The 24,570-nt window shown below is 39.2% G+C and overlaps 1 protein-coding gene across 2 annotated transcripts in view; it reads right to left on the bottom strand.

Annotated features, from left to right (window-relative positions):
- Copg2 (COPI coat complex subunit gamma 2) overlaps window positions 1-24,570 on the bottom strand; it is a 114,947-nt gene that overhangs the window by 61,246 nt on the left and 29,131 nt on the right. For both annotated transcript variants that reach the window (XM_027391601.2, XM_027391600.2), the window contains exons 6-9: window positions 17,904-17,979; window positions 15,938-16,030; window positions 14,613-14,699; window positions 13,421-13,578 (exon numbers count right to left, since the gene is read on the bottom strand). In XM_027391601.2, coding sequence (XP_027247402.1) covers window positions 13,421-13,578; window positions 14,613-14,699; window positions 15,938-16,030; window positions 17,904-17,979 — 414 coding nt within the window. The remainder of the gene's footprint in view (window positions 1-13,420; window positions 13,579-14,612; window positions 14,700-15,937; window positions 16,031-17,903; window positions 17,980-24,570) is intronic.

The raw sequence follows: 24,570 nt of genomic DNA, 5'->3' as shown, positions 1-24,570 counted from the left end.
AAATGTAAATTAAAACAAGTAAATTTATACAATCTCTTCATTGTTGGGGCCCATAGTGGTTCCATTCTACATTGACTTAAAGTCAGAGAGTTCAAACCTATCCTTGTTCTTTTAAGGTTAAAGGCCTGAGACCTAAAGGTCTAAAGTGTGGCTACTGAAGGATGTTTGGCCTAAGGTGAGGATGCCTTACCTAGATAACAGAACACTTGATCTTAGGTGTGGTTACTACATATCTTAATCCTCAAGGCCATATAACAAGAGGTTTGATCTAAGGTGTGGTTACTAGATGTTTTGGGAATTAAGGAAGTAATTACTGTTTGTTCCTTATAACATGGTAAACAAGTCTTTTGCATCCCCCCCCCTTTTGGTTGGTGTATATAAGAATTTTGAGCAATAAACTTAAGGCAGACCCCAGTATTCACTGGATGCCCTCCCGACTCTATCTTCCATACTCCCCCTCTCAGGTACAGACCAGACAGGTTGGCTGGACCCAACAATTAATGATTACTAGGACAAGTCTACTAAAACAGATAATGCTGAGAACTCTAACACGTCGCTGACAAACTGCTATAAGGTGTATCCCCTTTGGAAAACAGTTTGGCAGTGCCTTCAAATGTTAAACACAGAGTTAGACGAGGGGCCTGCAGTTCCACTCCTAAGTATATACCCATAAGAACTAAGAACTGAAACATACATTCATATTAAAAATTATACAAGCTGGGCCAGGCATGGTGGTGTACACCTTTAATTCCAGCACTCAGGAGGCAAAGGTTTTGTATGAATTTCAGGACAGCCAAGGTTAAAAATTGAGACCATGTATCTGCGTGTGTGTGTGTGTGTGTGTGTGTGTGTGTGTGTGTGTGTGTGTGTGTGTTGTGTGTGTGTGTGTGTGTCTCTCTTCTCTCTCTCTCTCTCTCTCTCTCTCTCTCTCTCTCTCACACACACACACACACACACACACACACACAAAGAAAAAAATTACACAATTTAAAATAGCATTCTTCATAATATCCCAAAGGGGACACAAACCAAATGGATTGTAGTACCTTTACATAATGGAATAATAGTATTCAATTATTAAAAAAGAAAGACTGAGAATACTTCCACAATACAGATGTACACTGACAACCTACACTGAGTGAAAGAAGCCAGAAACAAGAGGCTAGCTATATAGTGTATGATTCCATTTATGAGCAATGTCCAGAACTGGTGAATACATGGAGATTAAAAAAACAATAAATGTTTTCCAGCTTTCTAGAGGCAGAGGAAAGGAAGAATGAAGAGTAATTGTTAATTGAATTAGGACTTCTTTGTGATTGTGAGCTAAAACACTAAACTACATTTTTAAAAGCAGGCATTCTGGTCTGTAAGCTAATCTCACAAAACTACATAAAGTACTTCTTCACTTAGAAGTTTTACAATTCCAAGTCTCAGCTTCAGTAAATCTCCCTTTTCCATGGAATGTGTATTGAAACAACCATTCTGGAAAAACAGTCTGGTGTTATCTATAAAGTGCAGAGGTATAAATGACAATGATCTCACATTCCCACACTTTTTTACATACTGTAAAGAAGTGTGTGCTTAACCACGAAAATAGGGCTATGGAGACTGTCGTGGTTTGAATATGTTCCTTAGATGTTTATGCATTGAAAATTTAACCTTCAAATCTGTATGTTAATGCTATTTAGTACCTCTGGGAGGTTCCTAGAATTAGATGGCATCATGAGGGTTGGGTCATATGACAAGAGTAATGTTGTAAGACAAGATACCTCAAGTAACACCTCTCCTCTGTCTCACGACGTGAGGGAGCAAGAAGGCTTTCCAGATGCTGAGCAAATGCCAGTAGCAGCAGGCTCTTGCCTTCCCAGCCTCTAGAACTAAGCCAAATCCAACATCTCTTAGAACAGATTTCTTTGTCTTAGATATAGATGCTCCTTAACTTACAATTATAAACGAAGACAATATAACTCAGAAGTCCTTTTATGCCTATCTGCCAAACATTAAAGCTTTGGAGCACATCCCACCTGAGGTGTACTTCTCCACCCTCATACTGCATGCTAGGAGGTATGGCTCACTGCTGCTGCTGCTGTTCATCATAAAGTACCCTACTGAAGGCCTGGGGAAAGGGTTAACCCACATGTGTTGGTGTCACCTGCATTAAGAAAAAACTCTCAAGTCAAACTATCATAAGTTCACACACACACACACACACACACACACACACACACACACACACACACACACACACAGATAGGAGCAGTGAGAGACAGGAAGCTATTTAGAGCAGCTTTATTCATAAGTGCCCAAACAGAAAACAATCCAGATATCTATTCTTAGAAGAATGAGCTGGGAAATTACTAGGGAAATATGTCTAAATGAATAGCTATAAACAAAACCAAGAATAATTCTTATAATAAAATTCAAAGTGAAAAAAAGGCAAAAAATGCAACATGAGTTTATTAATAAAATGTTCAGAACGAGATGAAACAACTTTAGTGTTTAGGAATGGATCTAGAGGGAATGAAAAATACAAAGAAAAACAAAGAAATGAGTGCTTTAAATGTCAGATTAGATTTTTCTCCTGCAGATCAATAGTTATAACCAAGTTACATACATAAAGCATGTCAGAGCACTAGAAATAATAGGCTATTTCCTTATGTATGTAATCACTCAGTCATATACATACAGCTAAGTTTCTCAAAATCTGTATGTGCCTTATCATTTTTTAATAATTACTTTTTATTTTTTAATGTGTCTTAGTGTTTTGCCTGGATGTATGTCTGTGTGAAGGTGTCGAATCCCCTGCAACTACCATTACAGACAGTTGTGAGTTGCCATGTGGGTGCTGGGAATTGAACCTGGGTCACTCTGGAAGAATAGCCAGTACCTTTAACCTATGAGCCATTTCTCTAGCCTCCCCTTATCATTGTTAATTTTAAAAAAGTTAAATAACATTGGATATAGCATCCTAAATATGATGCTATTTTATTATTAGTTACATACAGATCAATCATATTCTTACTGTATTTTTAATCTGAGCCTCTTTCAATAGGTAATACTTAGGTTTATAATAATAAATTATATATTTTGTATACTAGATAGCTCACAAAGATGGGCTCACCAAATACACACAGTTGACTGTTGAAATCCTGGGTAGTTTCCTTGCACATTACTGCATCAGGAGGATATAAGAAAAGTGGCAACCCAACACTTCCAAGATTAGGTTACAAACGCTGCTGTTTCCAAGTCAGGTTTCTCTCCTTTGTGCACTTGCTGTGGGAAAAGGTAGCTGTGATGCTAAGTGGACACTAGACAGTCAATAAAAAGCTCTCAATGAGCCAGGCATTGGGGGCTCATACCTTTAATCCCAGCACTTGGGAGGCTGTAACGATAACTCTTTCTGCCAGCCACCTGAGTTCCGCTGCCACGTTAGGGCCCCCAAATAAGACACAGAATCTTATATTATTTACAATGCTGCTGGCCAATGACTAGGACTTTGTATTTGCGAGCTCTGCCTTAAATATCAACCATAACCATTAATCTATATATTTTATAGAGACTTATCTTATCCAGGACGCCAGCAGCATGCGTCCTCTCTTTCCGGGATCGCATGGCGATTCTATCCCTTTCCTACATTTCCCAGAATCCTCCTTTTCTACTAGTCTCACCTAACTTGCTCCCCTATTGGCCAACAGTGCTTTTATTTATCAACTAATAAAACAAACATATACACAGAAGGACCTCCCCCATCAGGAGGCAGAGGCAGGTGGATCTTTGTGAGTTCGAGGCCAGCCTGGTCTACAGAGTGAGTTCCAGGGCAGCCTGTAAAGCAATACAGAGAAACCCTGTCTCAAAAAACAAACAAACAAACAAAAAGCTCTCAAAGGTGGCCAAAGCCAGGAAGAAAGTGAGGCTTGTCGACAAACATGTTAGTAAAGTATGAGTGGATCCCCCAGTGACAGATGACTGCAGGCCTGACCAACATGACTACACCCACAAGGTACCACACATCAAAGCTGCCACTATTTCCTTGATAACGGTAACCTGGGAAAGAAATGCTTATTTTAAGAAGTAAGTCTGAGGCCAATTTTCCACACAGCAAGAGCTATCAAATACACTGACACTTCTATCCTGTCTCCTGCTTATATGTAACACTTTCTCTTCCCCCCTAACAACCTTCAGTCATGTCTTTGTACCATTTGTTTTTTTGCTTTTAAAATGTTGAAAAGTTCTTATTCAATTTTCACTCCTAATTACTGCTATAGTTTGAACACATCCATCAAAGCTCATGAATGGGAAATTTAGGCTCCAACAGAAAACTGTTAATAGGTGAAACTTTAAAGACTTAATCTGGCCATGCAGACTTTTTTTTTTTTTTTTTTGAGACTGCATATGGTTATTATTCTTTTTTTCCCATTTTTTTTAAATGGCTGTTAACACATCAGATTAGTTACCAGAAGAGAGACACACTAACAGAAAGATGTCTCTTCCTTTTCCCTTTTCCTTTTCCTTTTCCAATGGATATGGGGCTCACAGCGTACTACCTCTGCCTTGTCTGATGTAGCACACTCACCAATGCTAGATATGGCGCCATGCCCTTGGACATGCCAGTTCCCAATCAATAGGCCAAAGAAACTTTCATTTATAATCTACTCAGTTTCTTGTACTCTATTGCAAAAGCAGAAAATGGACTACGAAAATTAATAACCAATACATTTTTTGGGTCAAAGCTTAATTATTATAATTTCCTTCCCAAACAAAAACAGCATACTTCCATTTCTAATACCACATTCTAATCACCACCTATTATGTGATCTCTAAGAATCACCCAGTGTATTATTGTAGTTTTAATAATTTTAAAAATGACTTAGAAGCTAAGAAACGGCTCAGTGGATAAAGTGCATGCCACCAAGTCTGAAGACCAAAGTTTGCCTCTCCGAGACCTACATAAAAGCTATACGGAAGTATCCAGGTTGTCAGTAGACAGGGAAGGCCCTCCTGGGGAGGCTGCCTAACTAGCCTAGGTGAATCAGGAAGCTCTGGGCTCAGTGAGAGATTCTGTCTCAGTAAATAAGCAGAAATCAACCAAGGTAGGCATCTGATGTAATTAAGTGGAAACCAACAAAGGAAGACATCTGATCTAAATTTCTGGCCTCTACATGAACATGTGTACATGCCCTACCTGCATGCACATGCACTCACCCATGAGAACATGCACACACATCTCAACACTGAAAAACTCTGAGCTAGAAATGCCAATTTCTGGGCTGGAAGATGATTTGGTGGATCCCTAGAACACACATAAAAAAGTCAGGCACAGTAGCACACCTCAGTAGTCCCAGTGGTTCTAAGGCAAGATAGGAGGCCGAGACAATAGCAGGAAGCTTGTGAGTAAGCCACTGTGGCATACACAGCAGTGACCACGTCATGTAAGGCTTCAATTTGAAGCATTTTGTTATGGCAACCCACAACTAACATGGCAGTCAAACCTGAAAACAGTCCTCAATGATTCTTGCATCCCTCTATCTGTTCCTTTTAAAATGGCTAACCTTTCTAAGCAACAGAAATGTTGGCATGTTTAAGACTAGGCCAGAAAAAAACGGTGCACTTTTTTCTCTTGTTCTGGAGGATGCCAGAGCTGTGAAGACACTCAACAATACCATGGAGAGGCACATATGGCAAAGAACTGAGATAGCTCTGCCAACACAATACCAGTATAATATAATTCAGGAGCCAAAATTTCAGCCTCCAAAACTGTAACCCAAACACTTACCCGGACTGCAACTGCAGGAAAGACCCCAATCACCTAGTAGCTAGCTGAGTATGATGGAACATGGCTATGATACTTGGGAGAAGAGGCAAGTGAGTCAGTAATTGAAGTCCAGCTTGGGTTGCAAAGTGAGTTCTAGGCCCAACTTGGTTAACATGAAACCTTACCTCAAAAAACAGAAATAAGGGAAAAAAAAAGAAAAGAGAAAGCCACAGAAATTGTTTGGGAAAATAGATGTTTATTGTTTGATGTTATCTTAATCTGGCAAACTTTAGACTAATTTTCTATGTAACAATTGATAGTACAGTATGTGATTCTTAAGGGAATTAATACAAGATTGACATGATAAGAAAAATAAGTATTTCAAGAACTCTAGAAGCAACCTCAGGCTACCTCACAAACACTACCTCAAAGATAATCACTATTTTCTTTCTGCTTTTTGGTTTTTTTTTTTTTTTTTTTTTTTTTTTTGAGAAAGAATTTCTCTGTGTAGCCTTGGCTGTCCTGGAACTCACTCTGTAGACCAGACTAGTCTCAAACTCATAAAGAGCCACCTGTGTCTGCCTCCCAAGTGCTGGGATTAAAGGTATGTGCCACACTGACTGGCTTGTTTTGTTTTTTCTGACAGCACTAAACTGAAACCCAGGGCTTCATGCATGCTAGACAGGTGCTCTGTACTGAGCCAAACTTCCAGTCCTACCTTAACCTTTAACATGAGCTTTATCTATTAAATCTAAAATGAGTATCAGTGAGCCAAGTATGATGGCATAGGCCTGTAATCCCAGTATTCAGCTGAAAGAAGCTGAGACAGGAGGGTCATTGTGAGATTCAGGGTAGGCTTGTGATACATAGTGAGACTCCATTTCAACCTCTTCCCACTGAAATTAGCGTAAGTGGAATCTCGCACCTGTCCCTGTGCTGTTGTGTGGACTGCTGCATAAGTGGACTCTCGCACCTGTTCCTGTGCTGTTGTGTGGACTGCTGCAGGCTGAACCCATGCTCTTGCACACGCTCCACCACTGAACCGCATCCCAGGCCCAGAGCGTATTCTTTTGTGCATGACCTCTCAGTCAGCTTATCCATGTGGTTGCATTCAGAAGTAATTACTCATTTCTATTGTATATTATTTGCATGAACACACCATGATTTATTTTTGGATCCTAGCACTGATGGACATTTGGACTGCTCCATCTTAAGATTAGGCCTTCTTGTATGTCTTTTCATACAGTAGGTGCATTTATGTTTGTTATTTATAAAGTTGACGGGGGTTTTTTGCTATAGACTCATGAAATCCACAGGACTATTTAAAGAGATGACATTATTATAATATTGAATATTTCAATACAAAAATATAACATATACTTTAATTTTTTTAAAGTAACACATTAAATAATAACTTATAATTTTCTGTGTAGAGAGACATACAATTTTTTGACAAATTGATTCCTATATACTTTATTTCAATAAAAATGTAAATCATGTTATCTTCTCACAATTTTGTCTCATTTATTGGTTGCCTGAATAAAAAACAAACTGAGGACTGGTCATGTGTCCACTGAAGAAGCAGAGACTAAGTAGCTGCTCAGTCCATGAAACTGCATGTCTCAGCATGTCAGTTCAGCCCTGAAGGTCTGAGCTCCCCACAAAGTCACCTGAACTTAGAGTATGTTGAGAATCCAAAGATGACTATGATGTCAGCAGAGACCAGCAAGAGCAGCAGTGATAGACACGCTCAGGAAGGAGCAGAGAAAGCAGGCGGATGCACATTTTTAAGTATTTCTCTTCTCCTCTCACTGTAGATCTGACCAAAAGCAGTAAGCCTATTGGTAAGTATTTTGAATCCCTGGTGGTAGTGGGTTTCTTCACGGATGAATGAGCCAAATCAAGCTGAATTAATAAGACCAGGCTTAATCTGAGCAAACACTCCCGGGTGATCTCAGGAGAAGCAGGAGAGAAACAGACCACTGGTCAAGGGACCGGGTGTTAAATACCCTGTAGGAGCAGACTTAAGATTCAGAGAAGGAGCTACCACTTGGCTGGTTTTCTGAGAGGGAAGTGGGGTTTGGGATGGGGGAGAGTGAGGCCTAAGCAGAGCTTCCAACTGAATATCTATATCTTATACTGCCTTGAAATTTCTTCTGCCAAAAAACTTGAATTATTATTTTCTGAATTCAGGACACAGGTAGAAAGGAGCCAGATTCTTTTCTTTTTTCCAGAATGTAATATGACTGGCCTCTGGTCCAATTCCCAATAGTGGTCATTCTCTATTGAAACTGTGTTAGCCAGGATCCCACTGTTAACATTTCTATCAGTCCCTGGTCTTCTATACAGCTACCAGTACAGCTCTGCTTACAGCGTTCTAGGGCTTCCCTACCCACAGGCCCAAATTCTTCCAGGTTTCTCCCACAAAGCAGCTGGGGGGTGGAGGGGGCGTGCTCACCTTTAATCCCAGCACTCAGGAAACAAAGGCAAAGGGATCTCTGAGTTCAAGGCCAGTCGGATCTATATAGTTCCAGGAAAATCAGAACTATATAGAGAGACCCTGTCTCAAACAAACAAACAAACAAACAACAGTTCCAAAGTAAGGTATTCTCAGCAACAGCCCTACTTTCTGGAATCAGTTATTTTCCTTATTGCTTATTTCTATGACAAAGCCAGATGAAGAAGGGTTTACACTGGCTCATAGTTTACCATGACAGTGGAGGTGGCTCCAGTGTGGCAGCAGGAGTTCTTCCCAAGGTCAGGAAGCAGAGACACTCTCCTTTCTACTCTTTTATTCATTTGGGAACCCCAGCCCACACTCAGGCTAGGTCTTCTCTCTACAGAGTTAAATCTCTCTAAAATATCCTCACAGACACACCCAGAGGGTGCCTCCTCTGGGATGTAAATCCAATTAAGCTGACAATGAGGAAGCACCACTACAGAAACCATCGCTCTTACTTTCATCTCCTTACTCTGACATGCTGTGCTTTCTCCCGTCCCCAGTTTTTGATTATTCTTACATGAGACTAGAAGTGCTTCACTCTCACGCACTCTACCTGGGTTCACTAGCTCCCTGTATCTGCAGATGACGTTTATCTCTTCAAATACTCACTTTGCCCCTTTCTTTTTCTCTTTCTGAGTCACCCTGCAGACACATTAGACTATGACATTTTCTCCTAGGTTTCAAATATTCTGTTCATTTTCCCCTTATTTCCTCCCTATATTTCAGCTTAGGTAGTTTCCACTGAGCTGTCTTCAAATTCTCTAATCTCTTTCCCAAGGCTTTACAATATCTGGTACGAGAAACTAAGGTGATCAGGAAATACTCAGCACTTGGGAAGACTTTTAAACAAGCAATGCAATAGCCTGTCACAGCATGGCTGGTGAGGCTGTGGGACATGGAGCACATGGGATCAGTCTGACTATTGTAAAGACAGAAAAACTGACTCAGGTAACTACCCATCCCCCTTTAAGGCAAAGGCTGCACACCTGTACAGTATGAGGGAAGTTGTCCCTGAGGGACTAGCTTACCAAAGCCATCAGAAACACTTGGTTATCCCCATCTAAAGTCCCCATAAATATCAGGAGTTACAGGACCAGAGAGGAGGGGCAGGTGCTATTGAGGGAACTAAGAATAACAGAAACTTTGTTTGAACCCCAGCTCACTGGACCAGACAGAAGTGTGTCCACAGAGAAGTTAAAGAAAAAGTTGACCCAGCATGGACCTCCAGGCTGTCACGGAAGCTTTAGTGGTTTTGCTGAGCCCTTTGGTGTAGGGCAAAATCTTTATGAAGTAGGAAAAGCTTTGGCAGATCTTAGTGACTTAGACCAGCATGTAAAGAGTGTCCATAAAGTGAGAGCAACCTAGAGATGAGAAAACAGTAAAGCAGAAGAGGTCTGTTTGGGCTACTCCAAGACAAATGTGGCAGGATTTATGTCAAGCTGGGGTTCTTAGGAAGTATTGGTAGAAAGCCAAATTTTGTGCTAAGGAGCTTCAGGAAGCTTTAAAGCCCAAAGAGCAGTCCAGAGAAGACAGAACAATACAGATGAAGATAATCAAGTATGTTCCATGGGTGAGTGATCATACCCTCAGACTCAGGGACATTTTCCTCCAGCAAAAGGTTATGCTAGGAGTGTAGACAGTTTGCCCATTTTGGAACTCCCCAAACATTGCCAGGTGTTTTGAATGGGGAGCCCAACAGCTACATCTGCATTCACAGTATCAACCCAGGTCCTATCTGACCCAGGAAACCAAAAGATACAGCAGGGGAGAGCAAAACCACAGTTCCCTTTGGCGTTGGGTGGTAGGCGTAAGCAGATTAAGTCAGGCCCACTGAGTTTATCTGGTGTAGAGAAATACAGGCAGGCTCAGTGGAAGACCTCCAGGAAATGAAAGTGTAACAGCTCACAGTGAGGGTCTGATAATGAAGAACTAATTAAGTCAGCACCTCCAATCCATGCTTCGTATCCAGTTTTGATCTGTGGAGGAAGCAACTGATACAAATCCATGCTGGATTAGAAGCTGCTTATGTTCTCCATTAGTATCTTCTTAGTTGCAAACTTCTAGGGTCAGCTGATACTGGCTCAGAACAGATGACAAAGCACTTTGATGGTGCTTGCCCAAGGTTATCTGTGTAACCCGCTATTTGTTATGGAATGGTAGTTCAGCATGTTGCCTTGTCCTGCCTGCCCATCCTCTGGAGAAGGTTTTGTTTTACAGGTGATACAGTGCTGACCTCTGAGTGTTCTGCAGATTTGGAAAGCCAATAGAGAGACAACCAGGTGCTTCCACCCACCTTACAACCCTACCAAGGCTGGGTTAACTGAAAGGGAAACAAAGCCAAAAGGAACCCTACATAGGTGAAAATGGACACTCCCAGAATCCATCATGTTACTGAATGAAAACCCCAGTGGCAGGGTGGGCTACCTCCCTGTGAGGTGCTGGCTAGGAGAGCCCCTGAGACCCCACAAACCATAAAGGTTATGGTTCCTGCTGTTGGCTGTATTCCAGAACTAGATGGTAAGACCCCAGTGCTGAAGACAATGCATGTACATGCTTTGACTATAGGAATGGAAAAACTAAGCTGAAACTGAACAGGAAACTTCCACCCTGATGGCTGGCTTTCACAATGCCAGAAGGGGCCAGGCAGGCTGCTGGTGGACAACTGTCACCAACATTCCTGCTGAGCTACAGACCCTAGGTGTTGAAATAACAATATGGCAGGTAGGGTGAGCCAGCTTGTGCAATAGTGGCTCAGCTACTGTGGGTAAGACCAACGCCTTCCAACTGACTTAAAACCCACTCACAAGAGCAAGTCCACATCCCATACAGTAAGCCAGGACAAAATCTATAGCTAGAGAAGTCATAGGTCCCAGTAAGGAAGCAAGTCCTATGGTTTTTCTAGATGAATGTGATGTGTCTGTCGAACTGCCTTCTAAACAAGTGTGTTTATAGATCACTGTTGTTGTGCACTTCAACTCATAACCACTGGTGGAGTTCCTGAGAACAAGTGACTACTACTGTGACATGGTAGCCTATTTCTTAGTCACAGTGGAGATCTATACTCACCCTCCAAGGCTCAGAGGTCATTATGGAGGGAATGGAAGAATGTTAGAGCCAAAGGAAGAGGTGGAATGTTGTCTAACAGTCTCCTCCAATAGGGAAACATCCCCATCCTGCAGGGAAGCTCCTTAAGCAAGAAGGTAAATAATTCAAAATGGCTTTAGGAAGTTCCTGAAAATGACCAGATTCACTAGGCCCACTCTCTGCCAGATTAAATAATGAGAACAGAGCTACAAAGAAGACTCAAGACAATCTGAGCTACAGAGAAGACTCTCAGAAGAGAAAAGCTACAAAGAAATATCTGAGACCAACCAGCTACCTGGAAGAAACAGAGATCAGCAGAGATGCCTGCAGAGGTTTAGAGCAGAGTCACTTGAAAAGGACACTCTCCAACCTATTGAGCTGCCTTCGGCCTATGTAAGGTGTTCCAGGTTTCCCAGCTTGTGTGAGCTGTCAGCCCTGCTGGGTAGGCCCTGATGATGCAGCTGTCTTTGAGTCATTTCTGCTCCTATAAGTAACTTCCCATCCATTATCCCCTAAAACTCATTCATTTACCAAATTGGACGTTGGTGGCATCTGTATTTTGGTCTGTCCTGAGTTCCCTATCTGGGGTGAATAGATGTGTGTGTTATGTCTCATCAGGAAAAGTTTTGTCACACAACAGTTCAAAGAATCACTGCCACATAACACTATTAGCCTGGGTTTTAGGTTGTTACAAAAGAGTTGTCTGTAAACTACATTAGATGTGGTCAAGGATAAGACTTTGCTCTTTAGTAAGTTGTCTACTGTCAATGTACATTACTTAAATCATTACAATAATTCTGACAGATAAATTACTTCACAGTTAAGGAAACTAAGTTCTAGAGATGTTAAGCAGTTTAAGTCACAAGAGCCAGTTACCTCCAGGATCAAATTCTAGCCAGATGTATCACATCTGAAAATATAACAATTCTATCTATACTGTTTAAATATGTATTCAAAGTTAAAAGAATGGGAAACTGTCAGATTACTAGACCTGGTTCCAAAAGTTATAAAAGCTGTAAAGTCAGTCTCAATTACCAAAAAGCACCCCATGAAAAAATGCCATCTGCCATAATCAGACAAGGTAACCTATGGTGAAAGTGTTACTAAAGTCACTATAAACTAACTTCAACATGGGGATCATCAGGGAATCTGTTTCTAATACTCTATCTTCATTAAAGTCACACTCTTCTTACCTTTGTCCATTTTGATTACTAAATTCAAGTACTGCTTATAAAAGTATAGTATAGACTGACATAAAATAATACTTAAAATGAGAAAATAGCAAGTACTTTCTGTTATGAGAAGCCAGTAGCTAACCTAGGACTCCGCTGTTTGGGTTTTAATCAAATCCAGCATGCGATATTCACTACTGATCTGAAATACAGATTATTAAGCTTCCCTTCTCAGCAATGCTTTGCTACTCAACTAGTTGTTAACAGATCAAATGAGAAATCTATTTTAAAATGAAGCCATAACTGGCCAGGTAGTAGTGCACGCCTGCAATCCCAGCATTACGGAGGCTGAGGCAAGAGAGGCCAACTTGGAGAGATCCTGTCTGTAAGTTAAAAGGGAAAGCATAGCCATTTGGGGTGATGATGCTTCTTTGTTCCAAGTCTGCTATCCCTTAAAAGATCCCTACCATCTTCTTGTCCTCCCTCTAAGCCTCTAGGACTGCTACAGTATGGTATTACTTACTGCTAAGTCCACATGTAACTCACACTTACACATCGACCTTGGGCAAATCAATTTAATATTTCAATATTCTCTCTTATAAAAATACAAGATATACAAGATGATTCTTAATGTCCCTCCTAGCCATCATGTTCAAACATCTGTACAACTTATGATCTATAATAATTTTTGTTCAGTATCAGTTTGTAGGTATATTATCAATAATCACTATATATACACATATGTATAAATACATTAAGGTAAAAAATTATGTTACCTGAATTTCTTTTTAATGGAAAACATCAAACTTATCTGTAAAGAAAGTGCTTTCCTAAAAATATCCATAAAGGAAATAAATTCTAAGGTGCATTAACTTGTAAACAGAAACCAACTCAGTTTAGAGTACTTACCCATCCTCACTTTCTTTCAGTAAGCGACTAGCAATTCGAATCAGCATACAGTATGCAAACTGTGATTTGAGACCACATTTGGTGAACTTATTTAACATCTTGGAGACAGCAAGCCGATCATTCTTCCTAAGGTGATACAGCACTCCCAATGCATGGTACTAAGAACAAGGAAAAGTGCACCATGAGCTGAGGACAATGACAAGCCACCTACAGGAAGGACAAACGCATGGAACTAGACAAAAGATTTTCAAACAAAAGATATTCAAGTCAAATGGAATTACACACAGGGAACACTGAAAGAGTCTAATTGACTTCAGAAGTTGTAAATTCACAGAAGACAAGTAAGAAAAGGGTTGCATACCACCTGAAGATAAATCTAGTGGATTCAGCACTGGCTCACACCCTCAGCTTCACAGATGATTCATTTATAAACAGGGTTTTAGTGTATTCCCCAGACTCGTCTCAAACTCACAAGCTCAAGTGGTCCTCCTACCTCAGCCTCCTGAGAGCTGTGACTACAAGCGCAAGCCACTATACCTGGTTCAAGGCCCCTTAAAGTGGTTTAAATCTGTCGCCACCTTAGCAAAGGATTCATCTCCTAAAGTAGGCTAGCACAGTATCACCATGCTGACACTGTGTATAAAAGTACAGTGATCTCAATTTGGCCAAAAGATGTCTTCAAATAGAAAAGTGACTGCTTTTCACATAGAAGCTGCAAACATTAAAACTTTCTCAAACATATACAGAGATTTCATATAAAACTATAAAACTGCCAATTAAAAATTTGATCATATTCCTTTTGATAAGAATAGCCTAATACATATCTTAAGATCTTTTTGATAAGATTTCTTAATGTTTTATACGTAAAAATGACTATTTTTATAATATCTATTATCAATGCCTAAGAAACAGAGTTTCATTTTACACAAATTATTTTCAAATAAAAGTTTGGAATGTTTTGTGAGTCCCTCTGGAATAAGCGTGTCTATCTACTATTGAAACGAGGGTCCCCCCTGAAGGTCATCAATCTTGTGCTAAACACTTGAAAGCTGATGGAAATCATCAAAATTAGTAAGACACCTACTTGATAATATGACTAATAAGTAGATTAATAAGTCAAAAAACTGCCTTTAATGTTGGATAATCAATACTTCATCCTGAAACATAAAGTGACAAGATTCAAAGATAGTACCTGCACCATGATATTGTCACTTGACGCAGCTTCTTGGGCTTCATTTATCCATCGTTTAACCACATCATAGCTTATCTTCATCATGTGCTAATGAGGAAAAAAGAATATACAATGCATGATCATTAGACATTAGAAATGTGAGTTAAATTTCTTGTAAAACTACTAAAAGACATTTCCCAAATACTGAAAATATTGCTGCCTTTTAAGTCTATGATGTCTCCATTCCTAGGGCAACTGTAAACTGTAATTTTTTTTTCTTCAATATCTCTTTGCAAAGAAATAGACACCTAAACCTTTGTGAGCTAGAAGAGGTAAGCAAAAGAGAGCAACAAAAGGGAAAAAACAGAAGCACCAAACAGAATGGTATTTAAATAATGTTAATAAAAGCTTTACTTCAGGAAACCTCTGGAAGAAAGAGTACAACATACTCCTTGAACTAAAACCTGATCCACGACACCCCAGAATCAGGCAGTCTGTGATTTCACAGTTCTAATGGCTTGTATGCACATGTGAAGTGTAAGTAGGTGTCTATTCATGGGGTGGAGTGCTGGGGGTGGGTGTGCACAGTACAGAAGCTAGAGGTCAGACTACTTGTTTTTGGAAGCAAGAATCTCACTGGGACCTGGGCCTGACAATTGTCTGGGCGGGCTAGCTGCTGAGCTCTAGGACTCTGCCTCTCTTCACCTCCCTAGAGCTGGGATTACAAGCATGTGCCACCCCATGTGTGTATTTTAATGTGGGTTCTGAGACTCTAACTCAAGTCCTTATGCTTACTGGCAAGCATTTTATCAACCAAGCAGTCTCCCTGGTCACATATTTCTTGATTTTAATCAAATGCAATATGAAAAGTTACAATGGATAATTCTGTTTTGATGAAAAGAGAAAGGAAAAAAGCTATTATTGAAACAAAAGGTCACTTCTTACAAGGAAATTCAAGAAGTGGTAAGAGAGACGTTACAGGATATAGACAGATATGGGAAACCAAGGGGAGCTAAGGACAAAGAGGCATGAGGTAAACATCTGGGGCACAAAGAAAGAACGTAAAAAACAAGCTCTGTTTCTTCCCTGCCCATTACTCTTATCTTACTCACCACCTTCAGTAGGTACATAATTCTCAGATCCCCAAAGCTTCCAAACATGGAAAGTTCAAGTTTTATTGCCCATTAAAACTATTCAGTGTTCTTCCAAATAAAACATAGTTGGATAAAGTAACAGGATGTACACACATTTTTAAGTTTCTCTTGTGAGAGAACAATAGTGATAATTTATTTTTTAACTAGAAACTAGACCATGCATAAGAAACAAACAGCTGCCATATCACTTACTAAGGAAGATACAAGTGCTGAACTGGATACACTGGAGACTTTATCCACAATGGCCTGCTTCATATATCTTTCAATAGCTTGCAACATTGTTCCCTAATAATATTCAAAAAGAAAAGTTATTAAAACCATTCATGCAAAATTACTACCCACAAAAAAATGTACAAACACTGGCCATATATGTGTTCTGTATAAATATTCATTTTGCAGTAAAAGATTGTATATAGTAATAGTATCCTAGAGAGCAGAATTCAAATAATCCAGTACAAGCTACACACACACACACACACACACACACACACACACACACAGCCTGTGTGTAAGTCCAAGGCCAGCCTGAGCAAAGTAGTTAGATTCTGTCTTATCTGGGGAGGGGGAGAGAAAGATTCCTATATGGGGGCAGAAGCTCCATTTGAAATCTTGAAGATGGTTAGATAATTCTATATGAAAAGTGCATGTTCTATATCTTGAACAAACCTACACATCAAGTGTAATTTCTGATTATTTTAAGACATAGGTAATTAAATGTGTAATATCCTACTATAGCAAGCCCTCAGCATGGAGTCTTCTGGAAGTAAGATTCTTTTAAACACTGACATGAAAAAAGCTTTTTGTCTTTGAAGGGTAGTGACAGATACAAATGAGTAAACATATTGAGACCAATATGGAGATTAAAAAGAACTTTATTGCTAGCAATAATATTTTCAAGTCCTAAGAATTTAATACTAAAAAGAAACCATAACAAAATAATAGGATAGCAAAAATAAATCAAGCTGTTTATTTCTTCTAGGATTTCCAACTTGATCTGGATCAAATTATAAAATGCATACCAAGTATGGTGATAGACACCTTTAATTTTTAGCACTCAGGAGGCTGAGGCAGAAGAATTATGACTTCAAGGCCAGTCTGAGCTATGTAGCAAGTTAACGGTCCTGTCTCAAAAGAAAGTATAAACCTTGAGAAGATTGGAACACACAGAGATACACCTGATAGCATAAACCTGCATCGATTCATCCAATTTGCTTGGTAATCCTTCCTACTTCAGAGTTTCTAGAAGAAAGACTCTAGAGAGTCTATATACTCTCACCTCTCTACATAGAGCAAAGTAGACCAGAATAAACAAATGACCCAGGCCAGATAGACAGAGTCTACCGGCTTTCTGGTGACTAATCACATATCTGTATCTGCGTCACTGTTAAGTGATGGACAACCACGGTGACTAAGGGAAATCTCACTGATGATTTCCTGACAGATAACTTGTCTCTGCTTTTGTAACGTTTTGTTTTTTGGGTTTTTCGAGACAGGGTTTCTCTGTGTAGCTTTGGAGCCTATCCTGGCACTCGCTCTGGAGACCAGGCTGGCCTCGAACTCACAGAGATCCGCCTGCCTCTGCCTCCCGAGTGCTGGGATTAAAGTCGCGCGCCACCAACACCTGGCCTGCTTTCGTAACTTGTTAAAGGTTTTCCTCAGATTCTGAAAGATCTGAGCCCTACAAAAAAGTTTCCATAAAAAGCAAATATGGAATGGTTTTTGTTTTCTTTGTATGATATACCCATGTATAACAAACAGTTCATGAGCGCAAACAGAAAAAACAGACTACTCTTTAAAAAAAAAAAAAGGAAAAACAAGCTGATGGGGAAAACACTGGAGTTAAAAACCTCTCTTGTAGCCAGGTGTTGGTGGCGCACGCCTTTAATCCTAGCACTCAGGAGACAGAGGCAGGCAGATCTCTATGAGTTCCAAGGCCAGACTGGTCTACAGAGTGAGTTCCAGGACAGGTGCAAAACAATACAGAGAAACCCTGTCTCAAAAAACAAAAAACAAACAAACAAACAAACAAAAAACCTCTTTTGTGGTCGCCTTTCTTCACACTGAAGATTCACCAAGTCAGACTTGGGGGGTCCTACTAGATCTCATGCTACCTACCAATTGTTTCCTTTAGCAACCCAATAAAACAAAGAGAACTTACATCTGTGATTCTGCAGAGAGCCCTGATGGCTGGGCCCCGGTACACATCTTCTTTTCCAGTCATGTCCTTTGTCAGACTAAAAGACAAATTGGTTAGCATGAGTTTAATCAAAACGTTCTCTCTCTAGAGTCCACTTCTAACCCATTACTTCATAATGACTTTACCACTACTAGTAGTTCATAAATACTGCCCTGAAAGACAAATTCCAGTAGGGTGAAAAAGAAAAATTAACCACACAAACAAATGAAAAAAATTTCAAATTATAAATACAGATAATAAATAATGATGGTGATAATAATGACAATGTGATAGAAAGCCCTAGGCTGAAATCCCCCCAAATCCTAAAAAGCCATCAGACTAGAGAAACTTCGTATATGAAATTCACATATAATACTCTCCTTCACTCCCTTTTACCTCCTTCTCAGCCACAGGTTCCTAAACTGACAACCATCAACGACTTCAGCTCTTTCTGCCACGCTTCAGAAATAGGCAGATGCAACTCCATGTCACACTTTAAAAGGCAGCTAGCCTGTCTTCCTCCCTTCTCACATCCTCTACCCATCTGTATACTCCCAAATTGGCAATCAAACTCCTGCCCAACTCCTTGCTCAACTCCTCTCACGTAATCTAAAACAGACACAAGTGACTCAATCATCAGCAGAAAGTATGAAACTGAGTGAGAGCCCACTCACTGTTTACTCTTTAAATTATAAAAGTATTATAAAAGTAACTAGTTTAACAAAATTTTCTAAATATTAAAAATGAAAAATAAATGTAACACTTGTCTCCTCACCTTCTAAACCTTCAATGCCACTTAACTGGGAGTAACTGGAGCTTCTTAGTAAGGAAGTTACTAGCACTAAACACAACAATGAGATTTATTAAAATGCTCACCCTGGAATGTTGACCTTTCCTATTTTACTTAACGGTGTAATGAGAAGCTTTCTAGGTCCTTGCTACTTTCTTTTCAAAACAATATTCTATTTCTTCTTACCAAGTAACTGTACTAGTTAACATTCTAAAACAATGGTAATATTAGGTATTTTACCCTGCTTAATGCTTTCCATTAAATTAACTGCAATACTGTCATTTAGGGAGTCAGGCTCAGGACCCCGAACTCACTTTACCACTAAGTTGTATCCCCAGCTTTAAGTTTATGACATACTTTAATTGCCAACGCATTCTTCACCTTTCTGCTTCTCAACGTCTTAAAAAAAAGTCATTGAATTTTGACAAATGCTGTTTGGATATATAATCATCAGGTTTTTGCCTTTAATACTAACCCAAGACAGTACATGAAGGGAATTCCGTGTGTTAAGGAATTGATAAGAGGTGGCCTGCGTTCAATCCCTGGGATCCACATGGTGGAAGGGGACAGCCTACTTCAGAAAGTTGTCCTCTGACACCCATAAATGTACTATTTTGTGTGTATGCCCACACATCTATAGACACACATAATTTAAAAATTGATAGAACTTCCTTATTGTGATGAATTTTATTTATGTAAAATGCTTTTATTAGAAATATAGAATACTGTCCTGCAGATATGAAATATTATAATCTTTTTTTGTTTTGTTTTGTTTTTTCGAAACAGGGTTTCTCTGTGGCTTTGGAGACTGTCCTGGAACTAGCTCTTATAAACCAGGCTAGTCTCGAACTCACAGAGATCCACCTGCCTCTGCCTCCTGAGTGCTGGGATTAAAAGTGAGCGCCACCACCGTCCTGCTATAATCTATTATAATCTCACTAAGTAGCCCAGGGTAGATTCAAATTCGCAATCTTCCTTCTCAGACTCGTAAGTGCTAGAACTGGAGATGTATACTACCTATGTGGCATATATATATATATATATATATATTATATATATATATATTATATGTTTAAGTTTCAAGACAGGGTCTCTTCTGTATAGCCCTGGCTGTCCTGGAACTCACTCTGTAGACCAGGCTGACCTCAAACTCACAGAGATACGCCTGCTCTTGCCTCCCGAGTGCCAGAACTAAAGGTGATTGCCAGCACCCGAATACAAAAGTTTTAATTAAACTGAGGGTGGTGGCTCATACTTTAATACTAGTAACTGGGAGGCAAAGGCAGGCAGTTCTCAGTTCAAGATGGGCATGATCTATAAAATGAGTTCCAGACCAGCTATCCAGGACTACAATGAGACCCTGTTTCAAAACAAAACACCTGTTAAAAGGAATTCATTTCTACAGTTACAGTCTGTTTAAATTTTGTGTCTCGAATTATTCCACTGTATCTCTTCCAGATCCTCAATGTATTTCTGTAGTCCTACCTACTATATATCATACAGAGGCTATAAAGATTCAGATAGGTAAATCATAGTTCAACATAGATGAATAAAATAACATGGAGTATGGAGCATGGAGAAAATGTATTTTGGTTTCCTTATCATAATAAAACAGAAACTGACAGAACCTGAAGTCGAATTTTGGAATGCTGTTTTTTCTCAAAGTGAATTTCAGAAAGAAGCTAAGAAAGCATTGATAACTACAGCATTAAAAATGTAAAACCTGGAGTATGAGCATCTATGCTCATTTTGATTGGGGATTTTATTGTCAAACCATATGTTAAGCTCTAAGTACTGAAACTGCACCATTAAATCACATTTTTCCTCTTAAAAACAACAAAAATAGGTTTGTCTCTTCTAGAGACAATTTTGTTAATTTTATTTTCATAGAAACTCACTTCTTTCAAACACATTCCAAACTTAATTGGATTAACGTTTTTAAAATATTCTCACAACAATTTCTTTACTTCTTAAATAGTTCTCATTATTTCTCTTTTGTTCTAATTTTATGCGGCATTTCTTTTCCGAATTAAGCTTATTTCAGCCATTTAAAAAATAGCTCTTTGGTTTATGTTAGTTTTCCGTGTTACATTTTCTAGTTTCTGCTTTATCATGAGCAATTTCTTCCTTCTGCTTATTTACACTTTTTTTTTTCTAATTTCTTAAGTAGAACATTTACTTCATGGGGCTTCATTGTTTTTCTCATTGAAGTGGGTACGACAGGTAGAGCACTTCTACCCAGACCGCTATTATGCTGCCCATTTCTGACTAGAAAACCGACTCCAGGTTCCCAGACAACAGCTAGAGCACAGACAGAGCCAAGCAGACTTGTCAACTCGACTAGTAGGCAAAGCACAGGCTGGTAAGGTCCTGAGTCCAAAGCTACTGCTGTGCCTGGTGCGGCTGCCATGCACATGCACCCTGAGTGTACCCAGTGTTCATTAGATGGCAGGGACAACAGCTGCTGGAGAAGTTGTGGATGTCCTCTCTCTGACTCTGTGGGAGGCACGCTTAGCTTTCTAAACTTTCAGGGACAGCCATCTGTAAACTAGATCCTACTGTCAACTATAGGAAGCCCTCAACCACACATTTACTACATAACTTATAGGCTAGTAAGTATGAAATTTTTGAGCACAGCTTTATTATTCATTGTTCTTTTATTTTCTAAATAAATTTACAGTCTGATTACACTGTAATGAGAAAATACATTTTCCATTTTCTGAAATTAAAGGTTTCCAGGGCCTAAATGCATGCAGAATATTTTTTAATTATTTCAAAAATACATGTAAATGTGACTTTTCTATTATAAAGGTGCAATTTTGTAAATATTAATCTTAATAAAATATATTATTTAAATTTCTATTTGCTTTTATCTTTTTTATTATGAGACTGATAATATTTCGCTTCTATTTGTATTTATTATGCTTTTGGTTTATATCCTTTGATTAAATAATTCACTACCATTTTGTCCTCATTTTTCATAATCAAAAAGTACTTCTTTTGTCTCATTCAAAACTTTTTTACACGGAAACCAGTTTCCTAATAGGAACAGAGTGACTTGAGCTTCTTTCAGAGCTATTTGGCTCATGTTTCTGCCTATTCTTCTACATTCAGATTTTATTTTGTATTTCATAGATCACAATGTCTAACAGTTTGTTGGGGTTTTGTTTTATTTGTTGCTTCTCCTGTTGCTGGGGTGTTTTGAGACAGGTTCCTCTATATAGTCCAGGCTGGCCTTGAAACTGCAATGTTCTTGCCTACACTTCCTAAGTGCTAAGGTGAGAGAGGTCCATCACCACACCTGGTAGTATTTGACCTCTGTATCTCTTTTAACAGACTACATGGAGGGTTAATCACATCCAGTCATTGTGTAGCAACTTTATTTTGAATTCTATGTTTGTTCTTTATAAGGCAATGCTCTACAAGAGACTTTTCACAGTGATGGGAATATTCTACATCATTGAATATATTATCAGTAGGTTCTGTGTTGTTACTGAGCACTCTCAATACAAGGGAGGAACTAAAGAACTGAGTTTTAAGTTTAAGTTCCTCTGGGAAAGAGCCCCTGTGTCCCAGCCAGCATCCACTGCCATTTCTCGGTTGGAAACATCCCCATTACTACATCAACACTGGACCTTCAGCCCCATCTATACCTCCAACGGGAGGATCGTCCACCAGAGCTGTAGCCCCACCTGCACCTCAAGGAGTGACCACCTGAGCATTGAGCCACTGCCACCAGGAGGAGTGTTCACCGGAAGCTCTGATCTATTTGTACCTGAAGGAGCGGTCAACGGAGCCACAGCCCCCAACTACAGCAACTGGAGAGAGAGAACCCCAGAAGCACAAGCTCCACCTACACCGATTTGAGGAAGAGGTGCACAGAGAGCAAGGTAAGAACACACTCAATTATATAAAGAGCAATATGGCACCACTAGACACTAGTGATGCTACAACAGCAAGACCTGAACATCCCAACACAGAAGAAGCAGAGGAAACGACCTAAAAATAACTTTATGAGGATGACTGAGGCCCTTAAAGAGGAAACAAAAAACTCTCTTAAAAAATGGAAAAGACAAACAAAAAATTAGAAGATATCAACAAATCCCTTAAAGAAAACCAAGAAAAAGCAATCAAACAAGTAAAGGCAATGATTCAAGACATGAAATCTGAAATAGAGGCAAAAAAGAAAAAACAAACTAAGGGAATTCTGGAAATGGAAAAACTGGGTAAACAATCAGGAACCACAAATGCAAGCATACACAACAGAATACAAGAGGTGGAAGAGGGAATTTCAGGCATTGAAGATAACTTAGAGGAAATAGATTCATCGGTCAAAGAAAAATTTAAGTTTAACAAATCCTTAACACAAAACATGCAAGAAATCTGGGACACCATGCAAAGACCAAACCATCCTTGCATCTCTGGGATGAATCCTACTTGGTCCCTCATGAACACAGATGCAAAAATACTCAGCAAAATCCTGGCAAACCAAATTCAAGAACACATCAGAAAAATCATCCACCATGACCAAGTAGGATTCATCCCAGAGATGCAGGGATGGTCCAATATATGAAAATCCATTCAATGTAATCCACCATATAAACAAACTGAAAGAAAAAAAAAACACAATCATCTCACTAGATGCTGAAAAAGCCTTCAACAAAATTCAACACCTCTTCATGATAAAGGTCTTGGAGAGAATGGGGATACAAGGAACATACCTAAATATAATAAAGACAATATATAGTAACCCAACAGCCAACATCAAACTAAATGGAGAGAAACTCAAAGCAATCCCACTGAAATCAGGAACAAGACAAGGCTGTCCAATCTCTCCATATCTATTCAACACAGTACTTAAAGTTCTAGCTATAGCAATAAGACAACAAAAGGAAATCAAAGGGGTACAAATTGGAAAAGAAGTCAAACTCTCGCTGTTTGTTGATGATATGACAGTATACATAAGTGACCCAAAAATTCTACCAGAGAACTCCCACAACTGATAAATACCTTCAGTAATGTAGCAGGATACAAGATTAACTCAAAAAAAGCAGTAGCCCTCTTATATACAGATGACAAACTGACTGAGAAGTAAATCAGAAAAACATCACCCTTTACAATAGCCACAAATAACAAAATATCTCAGGGTAATTCTAACCAAACAACCTGTACAACAAGAACTGTGAGCCTTTAAAGAAAGAAATGAAAGAAGATATTAGAAAATGGAAAAATCCATGCTCTTGGATAGGTATGATCAACATAGACAAAATGGCAATCCTACCAAAAGTAATTCAATGCAATCCCCACCAAAAACCCAGCACAATTCTTCATAGACCTGGAAAACACAATACTCAACTTCATATGGAAAAACAAAAGACCCAAGATAGCCAAAACAATTCTGTACAATAAAGGATCATCTTGGGGCATCACCATCCCTGTAGGTCTACTACAGAGGTATAGTAATAAAAACAGCTTGGTATTGACATAAAAACAGACAGGTGGGCCAATGGAATCTAATCGAAGTCCCTAATATCAACCCCAAACCTATGAAGACCTAATTTTTGACAAAGAAGCTAAAAATACAAAATGGAAAAAAAGAAATCATATTCAACAAATGGTGCTGATATAACTGGCTGTCAACATGTAGAAGACTGCAGATAGAGCCATATCTACAGCCATGCACAAAACTCAAGTCCAAAGGGATCAAAGACCTCTATATAAATCCATCCACACTGAACCTCATAGAAGAGAAAGTGAGAAATACATTTGAGCGCATAGGCACAGGAGACAACTTCCTAAATAGAATACCAGTAGCATAGACACTAAGAGCAACAATTAATAAATGGACCTCCTGAAACA

The sequence above is a fragment of the Cricetulus griseus genome, assembly GCF_003668045.3.
Source record: "Cricetulus griseus strain 17A/GY chromosome 1 unlocalized genomic scaffold, alternate assembly CriGri-PICRH-1.0 chr1_0, whole genome shotgun sequence".
NCBI classification, from domain to species: domain Eukaryota; kingdom Metazoa; phylum Chordata; class Mammalia; order Rodentia; family Cricetidae; genus Cricetulus; species Cricetulus griseus.
The sequence above is the reverse complement of the archived record's forward strand: the minus strand, read 5'-3'. Positions and strand labels throughout refer to the sequence as shown.